General features: G+C 39.4%; 1 protein-coding gene across 1 annotated transcript in view; it reads left to right on the top strand.

Annotated features, from left to right (window-relative positions):
* Positions 1-5,943: 5,943 nt before the first annotated feature.
* LOC139760806 (dnaJ homolog subfamily C member 8) overlaps positions 5,944-21,395 on the top strand; it is a 34,313-nt gene continuing 18,861 nt past the window's right edge. The window contains exons 1-2 of the mRNA XM_071684434.1: positions 5,944-6,102; positions 10,235-10,393. Of these exons, the coding sequence (XP_071540535.1) occupies positions 6,013-6,102; positions 10,235-10,393 (249 nt within the window). The 5' untranslated portion in view covers positions 5,944-6,012. The remainder of the gene's footprint in view (positions 6,103-10,234; positions 10,394-21,395) is intronic.

The raw sequence follows: 21,395 nt of genomic DNA, 5'->3' as shown, positions 1-21,395 counted from the left end.
ACATGGGAAGGTATGGCAACATCAGGATAACAGCACGCAAGCATGAAGACATAGGCCATAGGAGAAATAAAACCTAAACGAAAGACAGAAAATATTAGCACTGAACCTGTCGGCGTGACACTGGGGGACTTCCCCTCTCTTCAGCCCAGCTTAGCTTATAATCGCTGGGTCGGCGACGGGCACCAAAGTGCATAAAATCTCCTCCTCAAAAACGTCTGGAACCACCACGTGACCTTGCCTTCGCCTCCTCCCTCCTGCAGCACAACCACGGGACCTCAGCAACCGCCTCTTCCCTGCTGCAGCACAACCCCAGGACCTCAGCAACCCCTCTTCCTGCGTGCACCACGGCCACGGGACCCCAGCATTGCCTGCTCTCTCCTACAGCATAACCACAAGATTCAGCATCGCATATTCTCTCCTGCAGCACAACCACGGAACCTCAGCAATGCCTCCTCTGTCCTGCAGCAGCACCACAGGACCTCAACAACGCCTCCTCCCTTACTGTTCCCACACCAATAGTCCTACTCTCCTAGTAGCTTTGCGCCATTGTACATATCCATGTATATTGTTGTGAAAACCTGTGTTTCTGTATCCTTCTGTCTGGCACGCCTGGGTCACAAATGTAATGTTAAATCACCAGCTGTGGGTTCGTCTAACTTTTTTCTTTTTTAGAAATATGAAGACAGGGAAGAGTGTCGGAAACAAGGGACCACCATATTGGCGACGCGCGGAGTGCAGGGCCCGTCCATCTGCACAGGGCTTCCAAGGCTTTACGCTCTCAGCGTCAAGGTTACTCACGCCATTTAGGGTGTGTGTAATGAACTATAGTTGTAAACTCCAGTGTTGCATAGGGAACCCTACAGGAACTATGGCTGCGGGCAGGAACGGCCTTTGGAGAGAGGTAGGGAGTGCGTTGCTACAAGGATGTCCCCTAGCACTAGGCCCTCACCACTGATATAGCACTCGCCTTAACGAGTCACTTCAGTTCGGTAGGTACACTGTAGCCTTGTAAATGAGGGAGATGTTGAGGTACAGGAAGATACGAATATGGGAACATGAAGAGACCTTAATGACTTTCTTAAATATATAAGATGATTTTCTTTTGTCTGCATTACGTATTGTAATAAGTCATCGAACACGAGTTCATCTAATGCACAAAAAGAACTGACATATTTCTTTCTTGTATCTCCCCTGACGATGTGATTATTACATGAAAAAGCACTTGGGAATTTATTGTTTCATTTCCCTGTGGACTCACAGGAATATATATATATATATATATATATATATATATATATATATATATATATATATATATATATATATATATATGTGTGTGTGTGTGTGTGTGTGTGTGTGTGTGTGTGTGTGTGTGTGAATTCGGGAGGACAGTGTTGTTTTCTTGCAAAGACAACGGGCCGCCATTTTGGTGCATTACATTTACCTAGTCACGGTTTATGTTGCTTGTGGGAGGGAAGACGTAAATCGAGTGTTCAGTAAGAAGGATAGTGCGTGCACGGTGTGAGGGAGGCATGGTGTGTTCCCTGTGTGCGTTTGATTCCATCAAAACCGGTTCCCTATTTCCAGTCCGAAACTGCGTTTTCCCCTGTCGTAAACAAAGACATAATTCGTATAATTCAGGCTCATCTTCCTGCCACGTAGGCCTATGGTCATTCCTGACCTGGCAGTTTAAGCTAAGGTCAAAACTGTTCAAACTGCCAAAAATACTCGAGGATATCTGAACAGGACAAATGATAAACTACGCAAGATAATATTATAATCTCAGATTCCTTCCTTACGTTATTGTTACTATTCACAATTGAGATATTGCTGATGAGTTGCTGTAAATAATATACACCCTTATGTTACCAAAATTATTGTTAAACTATATTTTTCGCATGTTTCATTAACTATATGGAAAAACTCGAGTTCACCTCGGCATATGTCAATACCGTAATGGGGCAGGATGGGGAACGACGTATTACGATAAACAGTAGGGTGGCGGACGACGTATTACCATGCTTACATGGCGGGAATGATGTATTACCATACTGCAGGGTGGGGGACGACGTACTACTGCTTTGTTTTAAACAGGCCGTGAGGCCTGTTGCCCTAACACTGTACTCCTAATTGGCCATTTTAGTAAGATCAAATGAAAATAAAAAGTCAAATTAGTTTACAGCGTAAACGAGGCTAACATGACACACACACACACACACACACACACACACACACTAGAAGGTATAAGTATTACAGTAAACTATATATTTCAATTTATTGTTTTCACAATTCATGAATAGAGCCAAAGAGACTGGTCCGGTCGCCACTTCGCAGCACCAGCCTACAACCCCACAGACAGAGCTCACTTTCCGCCCTACTAATGACTGCCACTTACACAGGCAATGACAGCATCCTGAAGGGAGGCCAGTCGTGAATGGAGCGACCTTCCACCTGACGTTCAGTGCAAAATCATCGCCCATTAAAGTTATAATCATAGCTATATATTGAAATCTTCTTGCCCATAAAATCATAAATGAGACTGCGTTAAAAGTGCTCTGATAGTATGAGATGATTCCAATTTTTCCTTCTTCGGTGCGAGTAGCTCCATGGGGAATTCAATGGCATACGCGTCACAATATAAAATTTCGCAGGTGTAGAGGGTGAACTGAAGCACCAGTCAACCCAAGGTTAACCATCACTACTAACTAACGTTACTATCACCAACATCGGAATCTCGAATGCCACACAATATTGAATGTTAGTAGACTTTGACTGTCAGTGGACCCGACTGACTGTGGCGGACCTTGACTGTAAACGGACCTTGACTGTCTGCGAGCCCTGACTGTCACTGAACCTATTCTTTTCCAGGTATATATAGAGCTGTTTTTCCCCTAATATTACAATAAATTCACTGGAAAAATGCATATATTCTTTCTATCTGCAGCTCCGCGTATCTGTGTGCATACATACGTGAATAGGAGGAAATACATGCTAAGTACATGAAAGGTTCAGGGACAGGGCAACACGTGTAAATCTCTCTCCCCATAAAATACAAATAGTAATCACAAGTCTTTATCGAGGCTAGGCCTTAAATGACATGTAAAAAGAGCAAAATGACATGTAAAAAGAGAAAAAAATAGAAATAACGAAAATAACCTAAATTTTGGATAAGTTGGATGATTTATAACGAAAATAAACTAAATTTTCGATAAGGAGGATGATTTGTCTTTAAAATGAGGGTTGTAATTCTGCGGAAATACATGAGGTCGAGAGGATTCATCCAACCTTGCCATTAGAGGTAAAGAAACAGATATCAAAAAAGGCCCACCTTTAAGTTTGTTTGTTTTTTCTTTTAAGAATCGCATACTCATCAAATATCACACCCACACAGAGAGATGGTATACCCGCAGGATAGGGCTGATTGAACTTGAACCCATGGCTGCTAAACTTTACCCAAATATGTTGGCTTATATTGTTAGAAATTAAGGACACGAATGTATATATTTCCTTTATTTATTTGAGAGAGAGAGAGAGAGAGAGAGAGAGAGAGAGAGAGAGAGAGAGAGAGAGAGAGAGAGAGAGAGAGAGAGAGAGAGAGAGAGAGAGAGACGTAATCATCTGAGTGAAAAATAGTTCCAAGCATCACAGGTCCAAGATGGTTCCAAATCACTTCACGTCTCCGAAGTCAGGGCAACTGCTGTCTACAACCCTATTGATATGTATATATATATATATATGGAGAAAAACTGGAGGAAGTGAAGTGTTTTAGATATCTGGGAGTGGATCTGTCAGCGGATGGAACCATGGAAGCGGAAGTGGATCATAGGGTGGGGGAGGGGGCGAAAATTTTGGGAGCCTTGAAAAATGTGTGGAAGTCGAGAACATTATCTCGGAAAGCAAAAATGGGTATGTTTGAAGGAATAGTGGTTCCAACAATGTTGTATGGTTGCGAGGCGTGGGCTATGGATAGAGTTGTGCGCAGGAGGATGGATGTGCTGGAAATGAGATGTTTGAGGACAATGTGTGGTGTGAGGTGGTTTGATCGAGTGAGTAACGTAAGGGTAAGAGAGATGTGTGGAAATAAAAAGAGCGTGGTTGAGAGAGCAGAAGAGGGTGTTTTGAAATGGTTTGGGCACATGGAGAGAATGAGTGAGGAAAGATTGACCAAGAGGATATATGTGTCGGAGGTGGAGGGAACGAGGAGAAGAGGGAGACCAAATTGGAGGTGGAAAGATGGAGTGAAAAAGATTTTGTGTGATCGGGGCCTGAACATGCAGGAGGGTGAAAGGAGGGCAAGGAGTAGAGTGAATTGGAGCGATGTGGTGTACAGGGGTTGACGTGCTGTCAGTGGATTGAATCAAGGCATGTGAAGCGTCTGGGGGAAACCATGGAAAGCTGTGTAGGTATGTATATTTGCGTGTGTGGACGTGTGTATGTACATGTGTATGGGGGGGGGTTGGGCCATTTCTTTCGTCTGTTTCCTTGCGCTACCTCGCAAACGCGGGAGACAGCGACAAAGTATAAAAAAAAAAAAAAAAAAAAAAAAAAAAAAAAATATATATATATGTGTGTGTGTGTGTGTGTGTGTGTGTGTGTGTGTGTGTGTGTAAAAATCTACACAAATTCGATCCCAAAACATTCTTCACACCGGAAAACCTCCAAGCTCCTAACTCCCCTTCCTCCTGCAACCCTATATCATTATTGTCAACAGTAAGTAAACTCTCTGAAAAACTGGTTCACAACAGAGCGAATCAATGTGTTCCCCTTTCACCAACATATCACGACTTTAGACCCAAAAACTTCACATTATACCGCACATGGATCTCACACAACGCATCCTAGTCGCTTCATCCAACCATAACTCCCCGTTCACGCTGTGCTGGCGGCGATAAACATCAACTGATGTTGAAACTGTTCCCCGTAACATCCCTCTCCCCCCCCCCCCAAAAAAAAATAATGCTTAATACTATCTTCCACAAACATGACAAGAATTAGCTAATTGGTTTCATAGCTAGCCGACAAGCCAGGGTCATTTATCTTTAATGTTAGGTGGGACTGCATGGCCAAGAGAAGCCCTAACAAAGGGCTTCACCTCTAAAATCCTCATGCTCTACAATGGAGTTCTTCAAGTTTTTTTCTCCAACCTTCACCAGTATCTTCCTTCTACTCCCCAGCACCTATCTGAGACTACATTATCAAAATCCTCTCATATATACACGACCTAATATTTACATCACAAAACACTGACAATACTTAAGCAAAAATAGACAAGCATCATAACATCTCCCAGTTAACACATTTGTTCACTCAACACAGAATGTTTGTAATCCCACACAAATCGACTGTTACCATCTTAACCACAAAAAGACACAATCCAACCTGCACACTTTCATATCCCTGAATGATCAACCACTTTCACTCAACAGAACTCCAACCTCATTAAGTATCCCTATACCACCCTACACAAACCAAAAAAATAACTAGACGCCCTCAGAATACTTACTGACACCAGGTGTCCTTACCACTTGCAAGCATCTTGATGGGGCTCCAACAATATCAATAATGAATATGTTTTTCATAAGAACCCTAACGGCTAAAGTAAAACCTCTGCTCTGAAGAGTAAACACTTACTTCTCAGTTGTCCTGCACCGTCCCACAAATGCAAATCATCAAATCTCGACCCAGTGGACATGGCTGGCTTCCCGAGCGCCGCGAGAGACCCACAGGGCCACAGAAGGGGATCTAGAAGCAGGGAGATAATGGCACGCGCGCATTTTTATGTTTACTCCTCTACACTATGTTCAAATTTTGAATTCACATCTCTAGAAATATCATATATATATATACATAAATATATGTATATACGCATAAAATATATATACATGGTTACGTATTGTATGTAGAGTGAAGATGTATTTAGACCCAACAGGTGCAGTTGTTACACTGGCGGTCCTTGACCTTACAGGCAGCTACACTCATGCTCCCTCGGTAGACATCTGTAAACAAGCTGCTATGGCGTCCTCGATGTTTAAGCCCATCGGAACAAATTCTGGTGGGGTGTCGGCTGAAGGGGACAATAAGTTTGATGCATTCTACAAGGACGTTAGTATCACCCTAGACTGCTTATATTGTAAATGTAGGGAAAGTATGGGAACTACCAAGGTTAAATATGCTAGGTAGGAATAGGTTGGTTGGCCCTATGAAGTCCTGAGCATGTAAGATGTTTCTTACAAAACCAAAAGAAATCATTGCCTAGGGTGACAGATGACATATGTAACCCAGACATGTGGCATGTTACATAATAGTAGTAACAAAACTATGTAACATTTCGCACAGACCACACATTCTGTAGATAATGCTCAGAATCTTGATTGTAAACAAATATCTCCTGCTTCTTACCCTACAGTAAGCCTTAACCTGGTGATTAATTTATTCTCCTCCAGAAAGATCTAAATTTCACTGTTAGGGCATCATTTTGTTTCTCTATGGAACTGCTAAAAACTTGGTTCCAGTGCATTCCTGCTACTGGATCCCTAGAGTTGCTTCAGAGGTTTGCAGCTTGATTTGAAAAATTTAATTCAACGATATTTAAAAAAAAAAATGTAGGGGTAGGAGTTATAAAGACTAGGGAGAGTGTGAGGTTATACATTACAGAAGTAGTTGAAATACTTGTGGAAATCAACGGAACAAATGAAAAATTTGTCTAGCCTTCACTAGCTGTTCAAATTTACCTTATATTTCGAGTTACAGTGAAAATATAACACTGATTCTCAAGTGTTCCATTGGACCACCTGGTGAATGGCAATCTCAGTGAAACTTATCTGGATATAGGTTTATGAAGATCAGAAAAATTCAAAGGATGTTTAAAGTAGCGATTAGCATTTCTGACAGTGACACATCACGGTCTGCCTAGGGTCAAGAGCAAAGGTCTGAATCCTGGTTGTGGCAGTCAGTCCAGAGTCAACCCAGTTCAGCTGTCCCTAAGGTTTCGTCAATAAAATGTGTGCCTCGCTCAGGCTAGGGAACGATGCGGTATACCAGGGTCTACATGCTGTCATTGGATTGAACCAGGGCATGTGAAGCATCTGGGGTAAACCATGGAAAGTTTTGTGGGGCCTGGATGTGGAAAGGGAGCTGTGGTTTTGTTGCATTATACGTGACAGAGACTGTGAACGAATATGGCCTTTGTTGTCTTTTCCTAGCGCAACCTTTTGCTGATGTGATTATTACACGAAAGTGCACTTGGGAACTTATCGTGTTTCATTTTCCCCGTGGACTCATAGGAATATCTTGATCACGTGCAAAATTGTGATCCTTTCCGACATGGATATATGTATATGTCTGTATATGTATATATATGTATACATTGAAATATATAGGTATGTATATGTGCGTGTGTGGACGTATATGTGTATGCATGTGTATGTGGGTGGGTTGGGCCATTCTTTTGTCTGTTTCCTTGCACTACCTTGCTAACGCGGGAGACTGACAAAGAATTATTGATGAATAATAAATGAATATATATATATATATATATATATATATATATATATATATATATATATATATATATATATTTTTTTTTTTTTTTTTTGCCGCTGTCTTCCGCGTTTGCGAGGTAGGGCAAGGAAACAGACGAAAGAAATGGCCCAACCCACCCCCATACACATGTATATACATACGTCCACACACGCAAATATACATACCTACACAGCTTTCCATGGTTTACCCCAGACGCTTCACATGCCTTGATTCAATCCACTGACAGCACGTCAACCCCGGTATACCACATCGCTCCAATTCACTCTATTCCTTGCCCTCCTTTCACCCTCCTGCATGTTCAGGCCCCGATCACACAAAATCTTTTTCACTCCATCTTTCCACCTCCAATTTGGTCTCCCTCTTCTCCTCGTTCCCTCCACCTCCGACACACACACACACACATATATATATATATATATATATTATATATATATATATATATATATATGGGAGATGAGCAGATTAGAAAGATAAAAGAGAGGCCTTTTGACGATTCTTGCAAGGAAGGAGTACAAATGACTGGAAGATGTTTAAAAGAAAGTGGCAGGAGGTCAAGAGAAAGGTGCAAGGATTGAAAAAGAGGGCAAATGAGAGTTGGGGTTAGAAAGTATCATTAAACTTTAGGGATAATAAATAGATTTTTGGAAGGAGGTAAATAACATGCTTAAGACAAGAGAACAAATGGGAACATCGGTGAAGGGGCAAGTGGGGTAGTAATAACAGGTAGTGATGAAGTGAGGAGGTGGATTGAGTATTTTGAAGGTTTGTTGAATGTGTTTGAAGATAGAGTGGCAGATATAGGGTGTTTTGGTCGCGGTGGTGTGCAAAGTGAGAGGATCAGGGAGAATGGCTTGGTTAAGAGTGAAGAGGTAGTGAAAGCTTTGCGGAAGATGAAAGCCGGTAAGGCAGCAGGTTTGGATGGTATTGCAGTAGAATTTATTATGAAAGGGGATGACTGTGTTGTTGATTGGTTGGTAAGGATATTTAGTGTATGTATGGACCATGGTGAAGTGCCCGAGGATTGGCAGAATGTATGCATAGTGCCATTGTACAAAGGCAAAGGGGATGAAGGTGAGTGTTCAAGTTACAGAGGCATAAGTTAGTTGAGTATTCCTGGGAAATTATGTGGGAGGGTATTGATGGAGAGGGTGAAGGTATGCTCAGAGCATCAGATTGGGGAAGAGCAGTTTGGTTTCAGAAGTGGTAGACGTTGTGTGGATCACGTGTTTGCTTCGAAGAATGAGTGTATGAAATATTTAGAAAAAAAGATGGATTTATATGTAGCATATATGGTAGGGTTGATAGAGATGCTTTTTAGAAAGTCTTAGAGTATATGGTGTGGAAGGTAAGTTGCTAGAAGCAATGAAAAGTAAGGCATGTGTACGAGTAGGAAGAGAGGAGAGTGATTGGTTCCCAGTGAATGTCGGTCTGTGGTAGGTGTGTGTGATGTCCCCATGGTTGTTTGATTTGTTTATGGTTCGGGTGGTTAGGAAGGGAAATGCTGGACTTTTGGAGAGAGGGTGGGTATGCAGTCCGTTGGAGATGAGAGGGCTTGGGAAGTGAGTCAGTTGTTGTTCGCCAATGATACAGCTCTGGTGGCTGATTCGAATGTAAAACTGCAGAAGTTGGTGACTGAGTTTGGAAAAGTATGTGAGAGGAGAAAGTTGAGAGTAAATGTGAGTAAGAGTAAGATTATTAGGTTCAGTAGGGTTGAGGGTCAAGTCAATAGGGAGGTAAGTTTGAATGGAGAAAAACTGGAGGAAGTAAAGTGTTTTAGATATCTGGGAGTGGATATGGCAGCAGATGGAACCATGGAAGCGGAAGTGAATCATAGGGTGGGGGAGGGGGCGAAAATCCTGGGAGCCTTGAAGAATGTGTGGAAGTCGAGAACATTATCTCGGAAAGCAAAAATGGGTATGTTTGAAGGAATAGTGGTTCCAACAATGTTGTATGGTTGCGAGGCGTGGGCTGTGGATAGAGTTGTGCGCAGGAGGGTGGATGTGCTGGAAATGAGATGTTTGAGGACATTGTGTGGTGTGAGGTGGTTTGATCGAGGAAGTAATGTAAGGGTAAGAGAGATGTGTGGAAATAAAAAGAGCATGGTTGAGAGAGCAGAAGAGGGTGTTTTGAAATGGTTTGGGCACATGGAGAGAATGAGTGAGGAAAGATTGACCAAGAGGATATATGTGTCGGAGGTGGAGGGAACGAGGAGAAGAGGGAGACCAAATTGGAGGTGGAAAGATGGAGTGAAAAAGATTTTGTGTGATCGGGGCCTGAACATGCAGGAGGGTGAAAGGAGGGCAAGGAATAGAGTGAATTGGATCGATGTGGTATACCGGGGTTGACGTGCTGTCAGTGGATTGAATCAGGGCATGTGAAGCGTCTGGGGTGAACCATGGAAATCTGTGTAGATATGTATATTTGCGTGTGAGGACGTATGTATATACATGTGTATGGGGGTGGGTTGGGCCATTTCTTTCGTCTGTTTCCTTGCGCTACCTCGCAAACACGGGAGACAGCGACAAAGTAAAAAAAAAAAATATATATATAATATATAATATAATATTTTCATGTACTGTCTAAAGTTCCTTCCTTCTTCATTAGAGACAAATTTATGTCAAATGGCTAAGTTTATTGCATTCCTCCCCTTTGTATTCTTCATTGAGATTAATATCTGTGTGAATATTTATAGCTTAAAGAAACTGAAAAGAGGGATGCTGTGTTGACACCAAAACAACAGATTGACCGGCTTTTGCGACCTGGTGCATCATATGCCAACCTCAACCCATTTGAAGTACTACATGTGGATCCACGAACTCCCATAGAAGAAATCAAGAAAAAATTTAGGAGGGTAGGTTTTTCTATAAAAGCATATGCTCTTTGTATTTTATGCCACAAGGTTTTAAGCCTTACTAAGCTTATGTGCTATTGAATTATTATATTTCACAAATAAGGAAAGGATGAGTATTGTATGCTTTCTAAGGTTTCTGTAAGTTTGTCTATGACTTGTTTTTAGTACTATGTAGGATATTAGAGAAAGAAAGAATTTTCCTTGAGTAATGAATGATCACTTCCAAAAGCTGAGACAAATCAGCTGGGGAAACTCTCAGACTAAAGAGAGAAAGAGAGTAAACATAAGGAAATAAGGAGGGAAAAGGTATATGGTAATGAGAAAGAATATACAAGGAAGTGAGAAAAGGAGAAAATCAGTCACTGCATCACCTGCCCTTGCCCCACTCCCTTCCCTGCTCACGTCATTATTCATCCACTTTAGAAACTAAACCAGAAACAAGGCCTTAGCTTTTAGCCAGAATTTACTAAAAGTTTGTTTGTGGGGGGCTAAAAAATGTTGTATGCTATAGGTAGAGCCTTGTGTGCATCTTTATTTTTCATGTTGGAGGCTCCAGTCACACATAGAAATGTACATCAAGACTGGGCCATAATTGAAGTATGAAGAGTGTTAAGTAGAGGAAGAGATAAGAGTGGGAAAATGTTTTTAGAATTTTGAAGGAAAAGAATAGTTTACCTCTTAATAAATCAAGACATTTGTTAGGAAGGACATGATTGGGTAGTAAGGTCCAAAGCTTCAAAGTGTAGTGAGAGAATAAGAAGACCTCTTGTTAGTGAGGGGTTAAAACTCAGTTTCATACCCCTAGATAGGTTGTACCAATGAGAATTCATCCTCTTTGACCAAAATGATATCCCTGAGGGAGACAACAATAGTTAGACTCAATGACCATACAGTAATCCACTCAGATCTTTTGATAAGGTGGTGAAAAGATGTCAGCCAACCCCATCATTCACTTGCTTCTGGAGTCTGACCCTCTAGCCTCTTATCAGGCTCATACTTTTTTTTTTTTTTAAGGAAAGAGAAGAAAGAAGAGATTGGATAATTGAATACTGAGACTCTGCGTACTGTAGAGAAATGGTTTTTCATACTTCAGAAACTATCTTCCTCACCATTGGATTAAGCCCTATGAGTCTCAGAGCATACCCACATGAGGGAAGAGGAACCTTAAGAAAAAACTTGAAAGATATGAGGCTTACTAATAAAGACAACATGGCCCTCACTCTGGAATTGATTCTAATGATGAAATCATATCTAGATCATTCAAGGGAAATATACCAAATTAAAGCCTGGGTATCATTTGGTGGTGCTGCCAAAAGCCAGAAAGACTTCATTTGGACATACCACAGAAAACCAAAGCAGAATTCACTCATCTCAAATCATGGGTTCTAAAAGATTGCTCCAGATGAAAGAAGTACCTGCCTCTGGACCCAAATTGAATGTTTGGTACTGATAAGGGCTTAAAGAAAACAGTGTTTCCCAGTGTACTTTCCATGAAACTCATGAAAACTCAGTTTAGCAAGAACAAACCTTGGATTTGAAAAGTAAATGCTCATAAAAGACCAAACAAATTGAGAATGTCCTTTAAGATCTTCAGTGCAGGAAAAAAAATCTTCCTCCAGACATTTGAAACTGAGGTCATGGCAATATTTTCACTTGCTTCTGAATCAAAGATTAGAGTAGCAGTAATTCAGACAGTAGAATCCACTTGAACCAAAATCATGGTTTAACTTGGAATCTCCTCAAGTGTCACAGACTCCATGTGGGAATGACACTTGAAAAATTATTGTTCAAGCTGGTTATCTAGGAATGTGACTGAATTATTTTAGAAAAAAAGGTAATGACATGAATCTGTGTGTGAAATGTAGAGCAGCTGTGGCACTGTTTATAACAAAATGGAATCTCTGATGAATGGTAACCCCACCCAGAGTCTGAAAAGTTTATTCAAACTTCCACTACTTCTTCAGATGTTTGGTACATGTCTGATCTGTTACTGGAAATTTCATGGCTAGTAGGATCACTGAATAGTTTTACTGTCGTGCAGAATTGAATTACTACCTACATACTTATCAGCAACAAGACACAACTCTTCAGACTAGGAGGTCTGCAGTTGGCACCATCAAAGCTGAATCTTTATTTGCTGTAAAGCAAAGCAAGCTTATTTGAAATCAACATTTAATTGCAAGCCAAGTAAACCTTTGCTCTTGATCATAGTTTTCTAATATATGAGAAATATGTTTCACTGAAATAACATTTACTTTACAAATGTGAAGCACTCTTTCTTTAGCTTTAAGATATTAAGAAAGTCATCAACATATACCATGACAACACAACCACTTTAGTCTTGTTAATTTTGTTAAGAAGGCTGAAATAAGCTTAGTAAATGCTCTTTCACTGAGCTTAATCCAGATTCATTGCCCTGAATTGACAAAAAACTTGCCTTCTTGAAAACCAACACACTGTTTCATCCAAAATAAACTATCAGGTGCTAAACAACCACCCTCCCAATTCCTTAAATATCACCTCACCAGACATGCACCCATCACACTCTCCAGAAAGTGCGAGTTAAACTGTCCCTTCTCTGCTCTGGACATTACCCTTCCCTACGACACTATAAAGAGATTCATCATATCTCAAGATCCTTCATGCCCACAGTGCTTCTACCACAACAAAGACACTGAACACTCCCAGCTCATTTTTGCTCTGTGCTTTCCCTATATCAACACACACACACACACACACACACACACACACACACACATCACTACACTTTATGATCAGTGGATGTATCTGTCTTCATGAGTGCTGTGGAGGTCCCCTAGGCAAGAAGATAAAGGAAGGTGTATATGAATACCTACATGAGTATAAAAAGGAAGCATTCTCTCATTTAGCATATTTTGTTAAAGTACACCTTAGTATACGAATGATCACTTTTTTAGACACATTTCTCCTGCCTCAGGTTTTTTGTACTTCAGGAGGATAAGCAACGACAACGTCTCCACAGCTAGTCATGTTATTTAGGCATTACAAACACTTTCTCCTGTGCATTAGGTATCTTCAGATGAAGGATAGATTTAGATACGAAGTTTAAAACAATGCAATTACGGTCTTCATTGTATGAAGGTGAGGCTGGAACTGTAACTGTCAGTCAGGGATGGCAGCTTATAAGGCAGGTTAAGTGTCAGGGTAAGAGGAATTTGGCAAGGGTAGGGCAGGGGATTTGTCAGGGTTGGGTGATGTATCTCACTCAGAAGCCAAATTTTCTCTGATCTCCATGGGAGATCATTTTTTTGATATATATGGGGAGGGGTCAGTGCTGGAACTGTACATCACAGAGTATTTGCCACATTGGACAGATTAAATGGCTCTTTGGATGAGAGGGCACCAAAGCAGCCCCATTGGAGGAGCATGCTATACTGTGTATGATGTGAAAAGAAACATCTTCATTGCATTAGATATGGACAAGCATTAACTACAAATCTTGGAAGCCTTCCTCAATTGACAGAGCTCCATCCGTCAACTTACAGTCAATCATTGTGTCCACAGTCCCCCAGTTTAGTGGTTAGCCTGTATGGTAGCGTGTAAACCAGTCTCCTGTAACATTACCTTCAGCATCATGAACTTTCCTGAAGCTAGCTGTATCCAGGGGGTGGACCATAGGTCAAGAAATGTGATGATGATCTTTGTATGTCTGTGTTAGGTGATTGCAGGACAACTGAGGAGTAAGTATTCAGTATCTCTGCCATGGAAGTTACATCTTGAGCATGACAGATCTCGTGTTATTTTGAACCGGTAGTTATAATGTTAGAGAGGTGGGTGGTGTTCAGAACACAGAAGAGAAAGTATAACACATACATGTGAGTGGAGTGGAGTTTCATAAGGGTGTTTATCTTGGAGTGGATTTTAAAACTTGGTTGATTGGGTAGTTGTTTAGCACTTTTCAAGTCATCACATTATGTATATGCTTTTCAGTTTTGTTGGGGAAAGGGGTGGGGAATTTGTAAGTATAAGTTGCTGAAGTGTGATGCAGGGGTAAATTTTTTATTTCTACTGGAGGGTTGGTGGTTCGTGATGAAGTGATATGGGTAGGAGGGCCCCAGTGCTGTTGCAAAGAAGTGATTGCCAGGTATGTTAAGGGAAGAATGTGTTGAGAGTAATATTGTTTTGTTGTGCAGATGTTGAATGTTTATGGTGTTAGGATGTGGTGATTGTTCTCAGTGCTCTATTTAGTATGGTTTTCAGCTTTGTTTTATTTGTCTTTGACAGTTTAGATGACCAGGCAGATGATGCATAGTTTTAGGTGGAGTGGATGAATTGTTTGTAGGGGATACGAAGGGATTTCTTTTCTTAGACTTTGACAAGAGTGACAAATGTAGTATCTTCAGTACTGTACAGTACTATCAGCTAGAATTATGTTATTGTGACTGAATGTATACCAGATGGCTATATTTTGAAATGCCAAGGCTGCAGTCAGTGAGTATTTTCACAAACAGATAAGACAAAAATCTCATTCAGAAGGCTTTGAATGTAACTGACATTGAACTGCCGGAGTGGGATTGTATAGTATTACTCACAAAAGAATTATTTGATTTTTAATGATACATTTTAGTATAAAGACCATTGATAACGTGTGAATAGTGTTATTTTCCATAAAAACTGCCTATGGCAGCTGGTATTAGTGCTTGTATGTGACAGAAATTTTCTTTTAGTGTTGTAATATCATACCATGCTTAAATGTTAGAACTTATAGCCATTATTATCATTATATTTATTAAGGAATTGGAAAGGGTTATAGTACTGTACAGGTAAGAACCACTAAGTGGATGTGCACAGCCAGTTACATTGGTCATTAGGTCTGTTCAACCATTAAGTCAAAACCCATAACATGCACATTCTGCATTTAGTACAAACCTGTACAGATCTCAAATTGTAGGAGGTTTAAGGGATGCCAAGAGAAGTTTTTGGAATTTTTCATGCAATGTTTTATGTACATTAAAGAATATATTAACAAATGAAGCAGGAAGTACGTTTACCCAAGCAGATACCTGAAGGATTTCACAAAACTAGGGCACCATATATTAACCTTAAATATTTTGTATAAACCAGAAGTTGACATTGGTTGATGCAACGACATTCATTACTTGACAAAAAATTATAGTTGTTGTGCTATCAGTAGTATTTAAGATTACATTTATTCTTCATAGATTTTAACATACAGTCTTTTATTCAGTTGCTGTTTGTACCGGTTTTATTAGGCAAGTGTCCAAATTACAAGATCTTCGTATACGACCAGCAGATAGACGTGCTGTTGTAATATCCATTTTGAGTGATGATTGACAGCTTTGGAAAATAATTTGATATGTTCAGTGACTCACACAGCAAAATTGTCAGTGCTCTTGTTCAGTCATTGGGCACACACATCCTCTCTTCCTTGTTGTCGCATGTTTTCCACATGCATGCAAAACTCTCTTTATTACCTCTTTTCACCACGTCACACACCACATCATCAACATCAAATTTTCCATTTATGATTATGTTACTGCTCATGTCACTTCCTCCTATTTAATACCTTATATTTTCTATACTTATCCCTGGGGATAGGTGAGAAAGAATACTTCCTATGTATTCCCTGTGTGTCGCAGAAGGCGACTAATGGGGAAGGGAGCAGGGAGCTGGAAATCTTCCCCTCCCGTTTTACATTTTCCAAAAGAAGGAGCAGAGAAGGGGGCCAAGTGAGGATATTCTCTCTCAGGCTCAGTTCTCTGTTCTTAACACTACTTTGCTAATGCGGGAAATGCCAAATATGTGAAAAAAAATTTCTTATACCTAATGTACACTCACTTGACCTCTTGATTCTCCTGCTATATTACCCAGATTTTGTATACCATCATCCCTGACTTTCAATTTTTATTATATCACTTCCCAACCTTATCTTCCATTTTTGGTATGTTCTATGATTTTTACTTTTTTGTAGTGTGTTCTTTCTCCTTTGTAGCTATTTTGCACTCTTCTGGTGTCTGAAGTCATTTTCTCTAATACTATAATCCCCAAACAGTTCTGTAAAGGTCTGTGCTCTTTCAGTTTTTTATAAGTTTTCTCCTTGTCTCAGTCTGCCAGACTTGTTTAGTACATCATTACTTTTCACACACACACACCTTCCTTCTTGCATATATTTAAATTATTTTGAAAAAGCCTCCTTAGATTTTCATTCAGCTTTTTTGTCTTCCTAATTGGCTTTTCTTTTTTATGTAAATAATTTCATAATTTTCTTATTGAAGACTTTCTGTTCATCACACAATGCCTTTCATTCTATTCTATTTTTTTGTAAGATTTGGCCTCTTTCAAAAAAAAATTCATCCACCAATATTCTTCAGTCTTCCTCTTATCATGCATTTGCTCACTTTCTACAACCTGATTTTAAAAGTGCTACATACTTTTGTGGAAATCTTTATAAAAACACTTCAATACATACTCTTATGGAAATCTTTATAAAAACACTTCACGTGATTCCTTCCACTTCATTACAGTTCAAGCCTGTACTGTTACGTATATGTACATATGTCCCAGCTTCTCATCTAAATTTTCCTTCCGCTTAAGTTTTATACTTTCTTTCTATAATGACTCATTTTTTATCCAACGAGTTTTATACTTTCTTTCCATAGAGTTGTCTTTTATCCTCCAAGTTTTCTATGTTCTATCCTTAGTGTCACATCTTTCAGCCTTCCTTCTTTTCTGGGTAATTTATAGTCCTTGACTATCAAAAAGACTAGTATTGGTGCCATATGTTCAGGTAGCCCTCCTTTTTAATCCTTATGTATACCACACATTGTGGTAAATCCTTATTATATTCTTTTTTTTAATAGAAACGTATTAGATATACTCTTATCTACCTTAGTGTTTGTACCTATAGCAGGTATATTTTTGGAAATCCTTGTGATGAAGATATATATTTGTAACGCATTTATTAATGCACATATTCTACATATTATTTCCTCATTATCATTTTTATGTGAGACATCAAACCTGCATGTCTTTTGTGTTCTATCCTCCACTGATCCATTCATGACATCTGTCACATTGAGCTTCTCCTATGGATCCATTTCCTCAGCTTTCCTTTCATGTTTCACCTAAAGAGTATCTTTACCTGTTTTTATAACTTTATGATGCATATGGAACTAGTACAGTGGTTTTACATGTGTCGTACTTGAATTTTGTAACTGTTTACCAAGACCATACATATTTGCCATCTACCATCTTTTTTATGCCATTCATCTTTTGTCTGAATTCTCACACTTACCTTCTCATAATCTATCCATGCCATTATACAAGCCTGATCTCTAACTCCTCGCTATATTTCATTCAGATGCTTCACAGTCCTCTACTTTGTCATATACATACTTAACATATGAAAGTTACCTTTCAGATATATCTGATTCCATCCTCTTACACTCATCATTTTTCCTCTGACATTCCATTTTCGATGTAGATCTGTACATACACACATAGATAGTTGTTGGTATGTCACTTACTTCCTGTCAACATGTACCTTTTGTGAGAATTATTTTACAGACTTGGGGTCCTTTGACCTAAACACTTAGACTCGCAAAGGACAGTGACTATGATTGTAACTTTGAATATCATAGTTATTACAATAAGAGTAACTATAATCTATGTTTTTAATCAGTCCTTGTATCATAACTGTACATTAAGTATCCGCACCAGTAAATATATATCTACATGAGTAATTTTAGGAGAAATTGTAGTATATAATAGGGTAGTATAGCTGTAAGTCTGTCCTAAACATGTCACATACTGTGGCCCCACTTCTTGTGCTTACAAAGTACTACTGTGACTTACAGAAACTTATAATTAGAATTTTTGGAATAAAGTTATTATTGCATTATTAATGATACGGTCTTGCACCTTCATGATGCCAGTGCTGATGCCTTGCCCTCTTGGTCTAGGGAGTGATGGCATAACTGGCCAGGCACTCTTCTGTGTATGTCCCCTCCCCCACAGGCTGGTGATCCTGAGCCTCCCAGGTGCTTTGAGGGAGGTGCCTGGTTCAGCTCAGGGAGTGATATTGCTGGGGTGGTCACTATCAAGTGAGTGTAAATCCCCCTGTCATCGCCCCACTCCTCATGCCTCTGGCTCGCCTCCCTTCACAGAGGTGGACCAGGGAGCTTCTTCCTCATCGACCATGCTGACGGGCCTCCTGTTGACTGATCCAGAACTAGTTAGCAGCTTGACTGAGGATTCTGGGGATGAGGAAGAAAATGTTAGTACCAGAAGCATTGAGTAGAGTAAGAGTAAAAAGAGGAGGAACAAGAAGAAAAGAAAAAGTATTACAATAACTCCTTACAGCCACCACTGGTAAGTTGTCCTCCCACATGTAGGTCACCACAGATGGGCAATGTGGGAAGGTTTAATTATACTGGCTGTGAGGGTAGAGGATGAAGGGTGCTCTTAACTAAAATCCAACCGCAAAGTCATATAGTTGGCTGAATAATTTTTGTTCTGACTGAATAAGTAATAAAGTGGTTTCATGGTGTTACCTGTTACTAAAGCATCTAAGAAGGACAGATTCATACAAGGTTAATATGTATAAGTATCACCTACACAGTGGATTCTCTGCAGATTTTTGGCCTGTTACTGTGTATTTCAGACAGTGGGAACACCGGATACAAAACAAAGATAAACTTTGAAGAGGTAATTTTATGAACTTAGAAGATTACATTTAATTTAAAGGGCCTCAAATCTTCAGTGTAAGATAATGTAAATGGAATGTTATGACTGTGCATAAGCATTGGCAACATCACTTTTAATTTGAAACTTTTTGCAGAATATTGTTGTACTGCTAATACTGAGACATTTGGTGATAACCCTGTAGCAGACATATTTATGACATAATTAGCTGTGTAAGGTGGATATAATCAGTACAGTGTCTGAGTGAACTTCATCTGTCACTGCCTTTGAGAAGGATTATTTCTACAAGCTTCACTGTGCATTGAGAAGTAAATGTTTGGTATTTATGGAAAGGTACTAGACTAAATTTCATAGTAAATATGCTTAATATTTGTTCAGAATTTTAATATTTGATATCCTCATGAAGATGATTATAGCACATAGCACTTTGCTGAGAGTATATGTAAAGAGTCAAGATGAGTAATGCTGCAAATAGATTTGGGTTCCCTGTTGACTGTAATTTATTGGACTGGCTAATAGGGATGAATCTTTCATTGAATATTTTCTTGTTGAATATATTGATAACTGAAGATAAAATGCCTAGTAGGGACAGCTTTTAAAACCACTACTTTCTAATGGTCTCTTCTTAATTTTCTATAGCTGTTGCTGTTGCCAAATAACATGTTCACATTAGGAAAATGCTAACTCATTTTACATTTGTGAATACAAAAGTTTGCTTGGTGATGTATACGGTTGATAACTTTCTGGAAGCTATATTGTACAGTAACTTGCTTATATAATGAGCATACAGGTTGATTACTTTTTTTTCCTCTATTCTATCATGTAATAATGTATGAATGCTGTTGTACATTTCATTCCACAGAAGATTATTATTTGTGGAAAGGATATGCCAAGACTGAATAGTTATTGCAGAGAACCTAGAGATAAATTTGTATCCTGGAACAACCTGTGGAATGGTGCTGGTTACCTCAAGGATTAACAGCTTTTCAGATAAGATGTAGCATGAGATCAGAGCAAGACCAGGCTGCATATATACCTACAACCCACCTGTGACAAGATTTTGCCTGAGATGGGGCTATTTCATAGCATTTTCCACATATTGGTCTTAAAACACTTTAGTGCTAAATGGAAAGTAGCTGCATGAGCCTTTCTTGATTTTTGTAGTTTTGGGATCTAATTTAAGGTATATAAGTTTTAGTAAGGAAGCTGTAGAAGTTATGGGCATTGTTTTAGTCACCTCCCTGTATGTAAGCTTTTGAAACAAAGTCAACCTTTGCAGTACTGCCATGTATACAGTTGATGATTAAAAGAGGAAATTAAGACTACTGTAAGTAATATGTGGGTTTTTGATGCATCGTCTATTTATTGCTTTCATTTTGTTCCTTCATCAGTGATTAAAGAGACTGAATGTACCTGCAATGATTAACATACCATGTTTTCATGCATTAATCAAGATGCCTTTCCCAAAATAGCTACTGGGTTCTTGTCATATTTGGATAACTTAATACACCCATAATTAGACTTGTTGTAAACTGACTTGCACTCAGCATTAAAATGTATCTCATTTTTCCCTAACACCATGCGGTTTCATGGTTTTGGAGACTACTCAGTACTTTACCTTTTTCAGAGAGCTCTGTCATATTGCTATTTCTTCTTTCTAAGACCCTTGATAAAGGGAGTAGCTCAGTACTCTTCAAAGTCAGTAAAGTGCAGTGTATGTCTTGGAATTGGTAGATCTTTATATTGTATCTCTATTTAAAGTTGCTGTAGAATGGAATACTTTGATATTACACAAGGTGCTACTTTTAGTCCAGGTGTATTTACTCTCTCTCTTGGTATATTATAAGAAGAGCTGTACTTGTGTGAAATTAATTGTCATACTGGCAGCATTTGTTGATAATTTGTTTGTGTTGTACTGCTATAAGTGCCTATTACATATATGTTTTTGAAAATGGCAGTGATATATGAAAAATATGGTGCCATACGCAGGCTTACTATCCATCTCAAATATTTAATTAGCAATAGCTTTGCTCCTGTCTGTACTTCTACTTTGATTTCAGGTTGAATTTCATTAGGAAGTCATGTTGAGTATTGCTAAAAACACATTTAGGCCACATTCCAAAAACCAAAGGCTCATTGAACAGCTGTTCTGATACTATGAGGGATCGAAAAATGTTTTGACTTTATTCTCAGTAAAATGACTCATCAGGTACTAGACTTCCATCCCAGCCTTAAACTGCACTCCTGACATACCCCCATCAGACACTACCCTCCCCAGAATGCTTTGAGCTCCTGTGCC

Source organism: Panulirus ornatus, chromosome 38 (assembly GCF_036320965.1).
Source record: "Panulirus ornatus isolate Po-2019 chromosome 38, ASM3632096v1, whole genome shotgun sequence".
NCBI classification, from domain to species: domain Eukaryota; kingdom Metazoa; phylum Arthropoda; class Malacostraca; order Decapoda; family Palinuridae; genus Panulirus; species Panulirus ornatus.
Note: the sequence above shows the minus strand (reverse complement) of the source record. Positions and strands in the feature narration are given on the sequence as shown.